At 47.2% G+C, this 12,710-nt stretch overlaps 1 protein-coding gene across 5 annotated transcripts in view; it reads right to left on the reverse strand.

Moving 5' to 3' along the window:
* Window positions 1-12,710, reverse strand: part of LOC100358813 (14-3-3 protein epsilon) — a 112,658-nt gene that overhangs the window by 82,189 nt on the left and 17,759 nt on the right. The window contains exon 3 of one of the 5 annotated variants that reach the window (XM_017348909.3): window positions 1,146-11,796. The exons of the other annotated variants lie outside the window; for them this stretch is intronic. Coding sequence (XP_017204398.1) covers window positions 11,786-11,796 — 11 coding nt within the window. The 3' untranslated portion in view covers window positions 1,146-11,785. Of the gene's footprint in view, window positions 1-1,145; window positions 11,797-12,710 lie in introns of those variants that run through there. 5 annotated transcript variants of the gene reach the window in all.

Here is a 12,710-nt window from a genome sequence, read left to right on the forward strand (position 1 = left end):
GAGAGAGAGGTCTTCCAACCACTGGGTCACTCCCCAGTTGGCTGCAACGGCCGGAGCTGTGTCAATCTGAAGCCAGGAGCCTTTTCCGGGTCTCCCATGCGAGTGCAGGGGCCCAAGGACTGGGGCCATCTTCTACTGTTTTCCCAGGCCATAGCAGAGAGCTGGATCAGAAGTGGAGCAGCCAGGACTTGAACTGGCACCCATATGGGATGCTAGCACTGCAGATGGTGGCTTTACCCACTATGCCACAGTGCCGGCCCCATCTCAGTTTTTTTAAAAACTTATAAAGAGGGGGAGAGGGATGGCACTGGCTCCAAGGCGGGTAAGGATGGGGAAGAGCCAGTCCCTAGTTATCAGGCCAACACCATAGGCTAGGGAATCATGTTTATTGAAAAGTAAAAAGCATTACAAAAAAAAAAAAAAAAGAAAGAAAGAAAAAGAAAAAGAAAGGAAGGGGCCGGTGCTGTGGCCTAGCACGCAAAGTCACCACCTGCAACATCAACATTCCATACAGGCACCAGTTCAAGTCCTGCCTGCTCCACTTCCAATCCAGCTCTCTGTGAATGCACCTTGGAGGGCAGCAGAGGCTCTTACTCAGCTCAGCTTCAGCCATCATGGGCATCTGGGGGAGTGAATCAGCAGATAAAAGATCTGTTTCCCTCTCCCTTTGTAACTTTCAAATAAAAAAAAAAGACTGTTTTTAAAAAATAAAGTGAGGCCGGCGCCGCGGCTCACTAGGCTAATCCTCCGCCTAGCGGCGCCGGCACACCGGGTTCTAGTCCCGGTCGGGGCGCCGGATTCTGTCCCGGTTGCCCCTCTTCCAGGCCAGCCCTCTGCTGTGGCCAGGGAGTGCAGTGGAGGATGGCCCAGGTGCTTGGGCCCTGCACCCCATGGGAGACCAGGAAAAGCACCTGGCTCCTGGCTCCTGCCATCGGATCAGCGCGGTGCGCCGGCAGCAGCGCGCCGGCCGCGGCGGCCATTGGAGGGTGAACCAACGGCAAAGGAAGACCTTTCTCTCTGTCTCTCTCTCTCACTGTCCACTCTGCCTGTCAAAAAAATAAATAAATAAATAAATAAATAAAGTGAAAAGGAAAGAATGTGTGTTTTATTTTACTTAGCTTCTCTAAGTGTTCTGTAGATGATTCTTTTTTTTTTTTTTTTTTTTTTTATTTATTATTTTTTTTTTTTTTTGGACAGGCAGAGTGGACAGTGAGAGAGAGAGACAGAGAGAAAGGTCTTCCTTTGCCGTTGGTTCACCCTCCAATGGCCGCCAGGGTCGGCGCGCTGCGGCCGGCGCACCGCGCTGATCCGATGGCAGGAGCCAGGAGCCAGGTGCTTTTCCTGGTCTCCCATGGGGTGCAGGGCCCAAGCACCTGGGCCATCCTCCACTGCACTCCCTGGCCACAGCAGAGGGCTGGCCTGGAAGAGGGGCAACCGGGACAGAATCCGGCGCCCCGACCGGGACTAGAACCCGGTGTGCCGGCGCCGCTAGGCGGAGGATTAGCCTAGTGAGCCGCGGTGCCGGCCTGTAGATGATTCTTTAGGACAAGTCTTTTTTCTACCTGATAGCAAAATCAAACTTTATTTTCTTTATTTTTTAAAGATTTATTCATTTGAATGAAGAGTTACAGAGAGAAAGGGAGAGACATAGAGAGATCTTCCATACATGCCACAAATGGCCACAACAGCTGGGGCTGGGCCAGGCCTATGCCAGGAGCTTCTTCCAGGTCTCCCACACGGGTGCTGGGCCCCAAGGACTTGGGCCATCTTCTACTGCTTTCCCAGGCCATAGCAGGGAGCTGGATTAGAAGTGGAGCAGCTGGGACAACAACCAGCATGCATGAGATGTCAGCATTGCAGGTGGTGGCTTTACCTGCTATGCCACCATGCTGGCCCCAAAAATAAAAGTTTAAACCTCTTTTGTCTCCATGTTATTTTTACTCTTGAGTAGTCACAGTGCAGTCTCCGGCAGCACCCCACAGAGCTGGGAGGGCAGGCTGCAATGTGGACCACCCAGCCCTTGCCGTTCCCAGCACCACAGAACCTCAGCTGCTTCTCAAGAAGCAGGGGAGACTGCTCATCCGCCCCCAGTCCTTCTCCCCTTCAGATTCTAAAGGAGAAAGAGGCAGAGTTCCCATGGAAAGGAATTACAAGTAAATTAAAACGCTGGACAGCTTAGAGCTCAGCAGAACCACTTCACATTCTGAAATACAGAGCTTTTTTTTTTTTTTTTTTTTTTTTTTGGAAAGGCAGAGTTATAGGGTAGGGGACAGAGAGAGCTCTTCCATTCATTGGTTCATTCCCTAAATGGCTGCAAAGGCTGGAGCCAAGAGCCAGGAGCTTCTTCTGGGTTTCCCACATGGGTACAGGGGCACAAACATCTTTAGCTGCTTTCCCAGGCACATTCTAGCTGTATCAGAAGTGGACCTTGAACCAGCACCCTTACGGGATGCCAGTACAACAGGCAGCGGCTTTATCCACTACGCCACAGCACTGGCCCCAGCTTTTCTTTTCTTTCTTTTTTTTTTTTGACAGGCAGAGTGGACAGTGAGAGAGAGAGACAGAGAGAAAGGTCTTCCTTTGCCGTTGGTTCACCCTCCAATGGCCGCCGCGGCCAGCGCGCTGCGGCTGGCGCACCGTGCTGATCCGATGGCAGGAGCCAGGTGCTTCTCCTGGTCTCCCATGGGGTGCAGGGCACAAGCACCTGGGCCATCCTCCACTGCACTCCCTGGCCACAGCAGAGAGCTGGCCTGGAAGAGGGGCAACCGGGACAGAATCCGGCGCCCCGACCGGGACTAAAACCCGGTGTGCCAGCGCTGCAAGGCAGAGGATTAGCCTAGTGAGCTGCGGCGCCGGCCCCCAGCTTTTCTTTTTTAAAAACTTTTAAAATAACTGTTTAGGTTCTTGGTAAAGAGGTCCAAAAGTCAGAAAGGCTTTGCCACCAAAGTGTATTACATGAAAGACCTCTGTGGGTAGGACCCCAGTGGAAAGAAGTGGTCATTGAAGAAGGATGTACTTTTCTCTCAAGGGAGAACTTTCACTTTGCTTATGGCCTTGTCTAAATACTGAAGGAGTATGTGAATTCACAAGGTTTCCACAGCCTAGGCAGCTCATGTCAAGAGCCTCAGGTGATCACTGACGTCATACCTAAGAGTGTTAATTGTTAGATTAACAACAGGAGTCACTGTGCACTAATTTCCTCTGTCTTCAAAGAGTTGGATTATGAGAGTTAATAGTAAAACCTGTCCTCAAAGATTTACTTTGTTTTAGTGTATTAAGTGGAGGATATTCTTATATCTCATAAACTATAGCTATGTCTAAGTGCTTGCACTCTTGGGTTCTTCTTCAAAGTTAATTAATTTTCTCTAAAACAAAAAATGTATATAAATTAAACCTCAAATATATAAATATATATACCTCTCTATATATATAAATATAAATTAAACCTCAGAAAGGTTTACTATTATTTAATTAAAAAGTATGTTTTCTGGGGCCGGCATTGTGGCATAGCGAGTAAAGCTGCCGCCTGTAGCGCTGGAATCCCATATGGGTGCCAGTTCGAGTCCTGGCTGCTCCACTTCCCATCCAGCTCTCTGCTATGGCCTGAGAAAGCAGTGGAAGATGACCCAAGTCCTTGGGCCCCTGTACCTGTGTGGGAGACCTGGAAGAAGCTCCTAGCTCCTAGCCCTGGATCGGCACAGCTCTGGCCATTGTGGCCAATTGGGGAGTGAACCAGCGGATGGAAGACTTCTCTTTCTGCCTCTCCTTCTCTCTGTGTAACTCTTTCAAATAAATAAATAAATCTTTTTAAAAAAAGCTCTAATTACTAAACTTGTATATACTTCTTAAAAAAAAGTATGTTTTCCTTATTGCAAAAATAATGAATAAAAATGAAACAGAAATTACTATGATTGTTAAATGTATAAAATAAAGCAGACAATTGGGCTAACTACCCTGCTCAAGTGGCCTTGAAATACAAATACTTCAAGGAAGGCTTTATTAAAATTAAATAATCCTCAGAGATTATAAGTAAGTACAGAGATACTGCACGGGACACCAGCATCCCAGATCAGAGTGCCTGGATCTGAGTCCCACATCTATTTCCAATTCCAGCTTCCTGCTATTATGCACACTGGGAGGCAGCAGGTAATGGCTGCAGTGCTTGGGCCACCCATGTGGGAGACCTAGATTTTCCTCAGGGCTCCTGGCTTTAGACTGGTCTAGCTCTGACTGTAGCAAGCATTTAAGGAGTAAACCAGTGAATCGAAGATCTCTGCCTTCCTCTGTTTCTCTTCTTCTGCCTCTCATATAAACAAAAATAAATAAATAAATAAATTTTTTAAATTAAATAATCTAGGGCCAACGTTATGCTGTAGTGGGCTAAGCCTCCACCTGTGGCACCAGCATCCCATATGTGTGCCAGTTTGAGTCCCAGCTGCTCCTCTTCTGATCCAGCTCTCTGTTATGGCCTGGGAGAGCAGTGGAAGATGGTCCAGGTGCTTGGGTCCCTGCACCTGCACAGGACATCCTTAAGAGGCTCCTGGTTCCTCATTTCAGATCAGCTCAGCTCTGACCATTGCAGCCATCTGAGTGAACAGCAGATGGAAGATCTTTCTGTCTCTTTGTCTCTCTGTAACTCTACCTCTCAAATAAATAAAATCTTTCAAAAAAAATTTAAATAATCCCATATAGTGAACCCCTATGGGTCTTTCTCCTGAAACGTTGAAAGCACACGGTGACCCCCAGAGTCAGGAACAAACATCTCTGACAGGCTGCACGACCAGACGCGGGGACCGGGCTGATGCAGCAGGATGCTAGCCTTCACTGCCTGCAACAAAGGGTGGCTGTCAGCTCTTGGAGGAGGAGGAGAGTGGAAGAGTAGAGGAAACAGGGCAGTCTAAGAACAGCTTGCTCCACTAAGCTAAGTGCCGTTCTCGAATTTAGAAACAAAGACAGAATTAGTGCTCCTCTCCTGCTAGGCAACAACTAACTACAGAGCAATCCTTAAGCCCAGACCGCAGAGGTAAGCAGGATCCATCTCGACAGGAAACCTGGTATACTTCAACGACAGAGAAAGCAAAGCAGAATGCCTGCCCCAGAAAAGACAAGCATTAGAGACAAGTGAGTGTACCAATCAGAGAATGAGTGCCAATAGCAGTCCTTAACACTACTGATTTGAAAATCCACCTTAAAAGCAGGAATGGAAAATCCTACTCTGCAGTGAACAATAAAGACTTCATAAAGGACTGAAAGTACCACCGGATAGTTAAGTTTGCTTTTATGAGGCAGGCCTCACCACCACCCCGCGAAGAGACTGACGGGGAACTACTGTGGTGTCGTGTGTGGTCCTCAGCTCCCACTCCGGTAACACAGCCTGGGAGCAGGCTGCGCAAGAGTCACGGAGTCACGGCGACTCAGGGAGGTTACTCGGGCTTCTCTGCTCCCAGGAACTTAATGAGCACTGATTTACTCCCTAGCTCAGCACAGTTCCAAGCTCAATCATGACCCTGTACTCCAATCTAGAATTACTTCAGGAGCAAAACTTACCAGCTGATCTTCACCACTGACTTCCAAGGATATTGAGAAAGAAAGTGGAGGGCAAATGGCAGCAAGTTCTGGAATTCACGACCCAGAAGCCCACGGGACGGTGGGCACTCCTTTGCTGGTTAGCCCCAGGTGACTGCTCTTCTAGAGTCTGTCCCTTCTGACAGGAAAGACATCAACCACTGCCAGCACTCCTTTGGCCCAGCCTTGCTGCGGGATTCCAGCAAGCTCAGAGCGGGAGGCACACACAACTGCATGCAGCCAGGCCAAAGCAAGCACAGAGAAGCAGTACAAGGGTTCTCTCTCTAAACATTTTCAAAACCATTTAGTAAAGGAAGGAAAAGCGAAGGAAACGACAGCAATCTAAGACAAGGGTCACCAGACCACGGCCCGTGAGCCCACCTAGCTTGTTGTTTTGGCAAAGTTTTATTGGAACAGAGCACACTCATTTGTTGTTTTATCTAAAATGACCTTCTTGGTACCACAGCAGAGTTGAGTGACTGTGACAGACACCATACGGCCTTGAAAGGTCTTTACAAAGAAGTCTGCAGACCTCTGACCTAAGAAATGGGTAATATTTAGGTGCCATTTACATTTTGTTTTTAATTTACTTATTTGAAAGACAATTACAGAAAGAGATTATTCCAGCTGCTGGGTCACTCCCCAAATGGTCCCAAGCCAGGAGCCTGGAACTCCATTAGGGTCTCCACTATGGGTGGCAAGGACCCAAGTATTTGAACTATCTTCTGCTTTCCCGGGCACATTAACAGGGAGCTGGATTGAAAGTGAAGCAGCAGGAACTTGACCTAGTGTGTATATGAGATGCCAGTACTGCAAGTAGTGCCTGAACCTGCTATACCACAAAGCTGGCTCCCACCTACAGACTTTAAAGTGGTAACAAGAGAGAGTAATTCAGCCTTAGTGATTAATTTTAGAGACAGACTGAAATAGACATAGTTTGTAATGGTAAAATGCTAATGGGTGTGTATGAATGTGTGTGTGGCCAGCACTGTGGCAGAGTGGATTAAGCCTCCACCTGCAGTGAAGGCATCCCATATGGGTGCCAGTTCTAGTCTCAGCTGCTCTTCTTCCTATCCAGCTCTCTGCTATGGCCTGGCAAGATGGGCCAAGTGCTTGGGCCCCTGCACCCGCATGGGAGACCCAGAAGAAGCCCTGGCTCCTGGCTTTGGATCGGCTCAGCTCCAGCTGTTGTGGTCATTTGGGGAGTGAAACAGAGGATGAAAGACATTTCTCTGTCTCTGCCTCTCTCTCTTGCCTCTCTTTCTCTCTCTGTAACTCTATTTCTCAAATAAATAAATAAAATTGTAAAAAACAAAAAATGCTATGGGGGTAGGCTTGGGTAGTGGTTAAGACATCATTTGGTATGCCCACATCCCATATCAAAGTGTCTAGGTTTGAGTCCTGGCTCCACCTCCACTCCCAGCTTCCTGCTAATGCAAACTCTGGAAAGCAGCAGGAGATGGCTCAGTACTTGGGTCTCTGCCACCCAAAGAGGAGACCAGATGGAGTTCCTGGCTTCTGGTTTCACCTCAGCTCAGTCTGGGTACCACAGGTATATGGGGAGTGCACCAGCAGATGGGAGATCTCCTTTTCTGCCTTTCAAACAAATAAAATGAATTTTCTTTTTGGACAGGCAGAATTAGACAGTGAGAGAGTGAGAGAGAGAGAGAGAAAGGTCTTCCTTTTCTGTTGGTTCACCCCCCAAATGGCTGCTACGGCCGGCGCACTGTGCTGATCCGAAGCCAGGAGCCAGGCGCTTCCCCCGGTCTCCCATGCGGGTGCAGGGTCCAAGCACTTGGGCCATCCTCCACTGCACTCCCGGGCCACAGCAGAGAGCTGGACTGGAAAAGGAGCAACTGGGACAGAATCCAGTGCCCCAGCCGGGATTAGAACCTGGAGTGCTGGTGCCGCAAGTGGAGAATTAGCCAAGTGAGCCGTGGTGCAGGCCTATAAAATGAATTTTTAAAAATTAAAAGAAAAAAAAGCTATAGAAATCTGAGATTTAACTGGTAGGTTTTCAGGTGAACAGAAAAAGCATCCCACTGTATCCTGGAAAAGGGATGACATAGTGGTAGAGAGAGTTAAGCTACTGCTTACAACATGAGCATCCCATAGAAGAGCACTGGTTTAAGTCCCGACAGCTCCACTTCCAATATAGCTCCCTAGTAACATGTTTGGGAAGGCACTGGAAATGGCCCAAGTATTTGGACCCCATCCACCCATGACCTAGATGGAGTTTCTGGCTCCTGACTTGAGCCTGGTCCAGACCTGGCTGTTGCAACCATCTGGGGAAACAACAGATGAAAGATCTCTGTCTCTCTGTTACTCTTTTAATTAATTAAATCTTTCAAAAAAAGAAAGTAACAATGTCCAATACAATCCCAAGGTATGAGAAACCATATAGTGTCTAACAGAGGTACATATCTCATTAGTTATTACAATCATTAAACATTGAAGTAAATTACATTTATTGATGTTATTAGGATATAGATACATAAATCATACCATTTTAATAAATGGAATTGTTGGGGCCAGCACTGTGGTGTAGCAGGTTAAGCCACCGCCTGCAGTGCTGGCATTCCCTATGAATAGCGTCAGTTTAAGTCCTGGCTGCTCCACTTCCAATCCAGCTTCCTGATAATGAAACTGGAAAAGCAGCGGAAGATGGCCCAGGTCCTTGGGCCCTTGAACCCACGTGGGAGACCCAGAACAAACTCCAGGATCCTGGTTTCAGTCTGGCCCAGCCCTGCCCACTTGCAGCTATTTGGGAAGTGACCCAGAAGATGAAATCTCTCCTTCTCTCCCCCTCTCTAACTGTACCTTCCAAATTAAAAAACTCTTAAAATAAAATAAAAAAGCATCTGTGGGAGCAGGCCTTGTGGAGTAGAGTTAGGCCACCACTTCGAACACCCACAGTTCATACTGGAGTGCAGTCTTGAGTCCTGGCTACTCTGCTTCTGATCCAGCTCTCTGCCAATATGCCTGTGCAGAAGTAGATGATGGCTAATGTACTTAAGTCCCTGCCACACATTTGGGAGAACCAGGATAGAATTCCTGGCTCCTGGTTTCCTCTTGGCCCAACCCCCACTGTTACAGCCACTTGGAGCACGAACCAACACAAGGAATGTCTCTCTCTCTTTCTTGGTCACTCTGCTTTTCAAGTAGATGAAAATAAATCAATAAATAAACAATCAACAAGTCATCTGTGAAGATGCCCAAGGGCTTGCCTTCAACATTTGAAAGCTAACTGCTTTTTTTTTTAATATTTTATTTTATTTGTGAGGTAGAGTTACAGACAGTGAAAGGGAGAGAAAGAGAGAGAGGTCTTCCTTCCACTGGTTCACTCTCCAAATGGCTGCAACAGCCGGAGCTGCGCCAATCCGAAGCCAGGAGCCAGGAGCTTCTTCCTGGTCTCCCATGCGGGTTAAGGGATCTAAGCACTTGGGCCATCTTCTATTGATTTCCCAGGCCACAGCAGAGAGCTGGACTGGAAGAAGAGCAGCCGGGACTAGAATCAGTGCCCTAACTCTGCTACTTCCACAGTTCCTCCCTACTGAGATTCATGCTGTGCAATGAAGATGTCCAAAGAGAACAGAAGAAAGAAGGAAAGCAGTCAGCTGTCTCAATGAACGGTATAAAAATCTACAGCTACAATTCCAGAAAAAGATAAACAGGATATATCCAGGACTTGTGGCTCATATTCTCTTGTTTTTCAATCTCATTCTCCCTCCTCTTTAACGAAAGGCCAAACCTCTGGTGCTGTGGAGCAGCGTGTTAATGCCCTGGCCTGAAGCGCCTGCATCCCATATGGGTGCCAGTTCGACTCGGTGCTCCTCTTCTGATCCAGCTCTCTGCTGTGGCCTGGGAAAGCAGTGGAAGATGGCCCAAGTGCTTGGGCCCCTGCACTTGCATGGGAGACCTGGAAGAAGCTCCTGGCTCCTGGCTTCAGATTGGCACAGCTCCGGCCATTGCACCCATTCATGGGAATGAACCATTGGATGGAAGACCTCTCTCTCTCTGGCTTTCCTCTGTGTAACTATTTCAAATAAATAAATCAATTTTTTTTTTAAGGCCAAACCTTAGATTTCAAAGAGTTCCACATGGGGAATGTGGAGTTGATGTCATCATTGATGTGTATCACCAAGGACCCAAAGCAGGTTCACACCATCCCTATGTGTAACATGAACAGGCCTAGGCTCAAGAATATTCAAGATTTTCCCAGGTTACTCTCAACTCTTATCTATCAAAGGCAAAATGCCAGGATGAATTAGCACAACTAATGAAAAGCTGGCTGGACAGTTTATAGAGGTATAAAATTAATTTAACACCTGCATATACAAGATTTATCTTGGGGCCAGAGTTGAGGAGCAGTGGAGGCCTAAGACACCAGCATCCCATGAGCAACAGTTCGAGTCCTGGCCCTTCTTCTGATGCAGCTCCCTGCTAATGCATCTGGAAAGCAGCAGAAGATGGCGCATGACTCGGGCCTCTGCTACCCACGTGGCAGACCTGGATGGAGATCCTGGCCCCTGGCTTCAGCCAGATAAAGCGCTCTCTCTCTCTCTCCAACTCTGTAACTCTGCCTATCAAATAAATAAAATCAATCTATAAAGCAATTTATGATGATACTCACTCCTAAGGAGCCATAAAACAAAAAGAATCTAAGATCAAACTATGAAAAATGCCTCTGCATCTTTAAAGATTTTCCCTTTGAAAACACTAGACTATCTGCACTTATTTCATGTCTGTCTTCATCAGGAGACACCAGGACGGAACAGATGGTGTGTGTCCCATTCACTATTCTATCCCTCAGAACACGGCTGACCCATCAACCCTATGAACTATGGTGGTAGAGGAAGGCCCAGACTTTGGTGGTTAAGTTAATACCTTCTTTCCACATTCTTCACCTCTCTGGAGAAACCTAGCGCATGGGAAGAGAAAAATTATTTAATAACTTATATTCCAGGGTGGGGGTTCTGGAACAGCGGGTTAGGCTGCAGCTCCGGACCCCACGTCCCAGAGCAGAGGTGCTGGTTTAGTTCTGTCTCTGCTTCCAGCCCTAGCTTCCCAGTAATGCACACCCTGGGAAGCAGCAGGTGATGGCTCCTGTCACCCAGCGTGGGATCCAGATGAAGCTCCTGGCTCCTGGGTCTGGCCTTGCACGGCCCCAGCTGTTGTGATCATTTACAATGAACCTGCAGGAAGAAGCCTTTGTCTCGCTCTCTGTCTCTCTGTCTTTTGAATAATGAATACAACATGCAGGAAACACCTGCTGTAAGATGAATGCAGGAAGCTCTTGAACACTTTTAAAATTTTATTTAAAGTTTTTCTTCAAAGAAAAAACTTCTTTAAGAAACCTTTCTCATTTGAATTTTTAAAAAAGATTTATTTATTTATTTGAAAGTCCGAGTTACAGAGAGGGAGAGAGAGAAAGAGAGGTTTTCCATTCGTTGTTTTACTCCTCACATGGCTGCAATGGCCAGAGCTGGGCTGATCCAAAGCCAGGAGCCAAGAGCTTCTTCCAGGTCTCCCACGTGGATGCAGGGGGCTCAGGCACTTGGACCTTCTTCCTGCTTTCCCAGGCACATTAGCAGGGAGCTGGGTTGGAAAAGGAGCAACTTGGACTGGAACCGGCACCGATATGGGATGCTGGTGCCTCAGGTGGAGGTTTAACCTACCAAGCCACAGCAGCGGCCCCCCAGTGAAAATCTTATAGAGACCTCAATACGTATCACAGTTAAAACAGAGTCGCTTCAGTTAAAGCAAGAGAGGATAACGCAGAGCCTCACATCTTGAGCTTCTTCCTTCCCTAGGTACCTCCTGGGAACTCGGAGGCCGGCCCAACTGTAACACCAAATGACTTAAATTTATCAATTTAAAGTAGATCTTGCTTTATGGCAGGTCAAATGTTCATATATATGAAACATATACATAGACTGAGGGAGTGATTAATCTACTGATCAGTCTCAACACATGCATTTCGTATCACAAGGCTAAGGTCAGTCTTTTCATCTCTTTTTTTTAAGATTTATTTTTTATTTGAAAGTCAGAGTTGGAGAGAGAGACAGAGATCTTCTATCTGCTGGTTCATTTCCCAAGTGGGCTGTAACGGCCATGGGCAAGCTAGGCTGAAGAAGGAGCCAGCAGCTTCCTCCAGGTCTCCCACGTGGGTGACAGGGGCCAGGCACTTGGACCATCTTCCATGGCTTTTCCCAGGCTATCAGCAGGGAGCTGGATCAGAAGCAGAGCAGCAGGGAATCAAACTAACGTCCATGTGGGATGCTGGCACCCCCGGCAGCAGCTGGGATGCCACAACACTGGTCCCCAGTGTCTTTAATCTTATCTCCCAATGTCATCACAATAAGGAATAGACACCTACTCCTATAAAACACCAGAGATGGGAGCGAACCCTGTTTACTAGACACAGTTGAGGCTCTGCTGGTGCTGAAAGCACACAACACCTGCAGTGAGGAGGGCAGCAGCATTGTCACGAAGGAGAAGGAACAAACACTGAATCTGGGTATGCTAAACCGTGCCAGGGTAGATCCGGGCCTATCACATCGCCACCTTGACCAGCTTGAAAAACCTACTCGATTCATCTAAACATTAGTTAGTTTTCCTCAATTTCCAGCTCTAGAATTCTACAGTGCTAAACTAATACCTTTTTTTTTTTCAAGTGCCCAAGAAAAGGCCTCTAAAGCTATTATTTGCACTATTACTTGAAAGAGGCTATCTTCAGGAATAAACATATGCAGTTTAAAACCAACATCCAAATGAAAACAGAAAACTTACTGAAATCATACACTAGTCTTTTACTGAAGTCTTTAATTTTACAAGGCTTATGTTTCAAAGCAGAGAGAGCAGCTCAAATACGAATGGAAGCAGCACCAGTGTGATAACCATTCTCCCTGGCTATTGGCGGGCCTGTTCCAGGAAGCTGCTTTCAAGCTCCAGGCAGTGCTAGCAAGGTCTGTAATAAAGGTGCTATGCACCACACTGTGACAGATGTTATCATCAGCTGAACTTCGCTGAAAACACAAGGCTAGAAACTTGTTTCCATATGCCCCAAACTTAAGTGGGAGTAAGAAGCAGGGTGACCTAGACAACACATGATTCACTGCACATCAAAGCAGAGACATGATACT

The sequence above is a fragment of the Oryctolagus cuniculus genome, chromosome 17 (assembly GCF_964237555.1).
Source record: "Oryctolagus cuniculus chromosome 17, mOryCun1.1, whole genome shotgun sequence".
NCBI lineage: Eukaryota > Metazoa > Chordata > Mammalia > Lagomorpha > Leporidae > Oryctolagus > Oryctolagus cuniculus.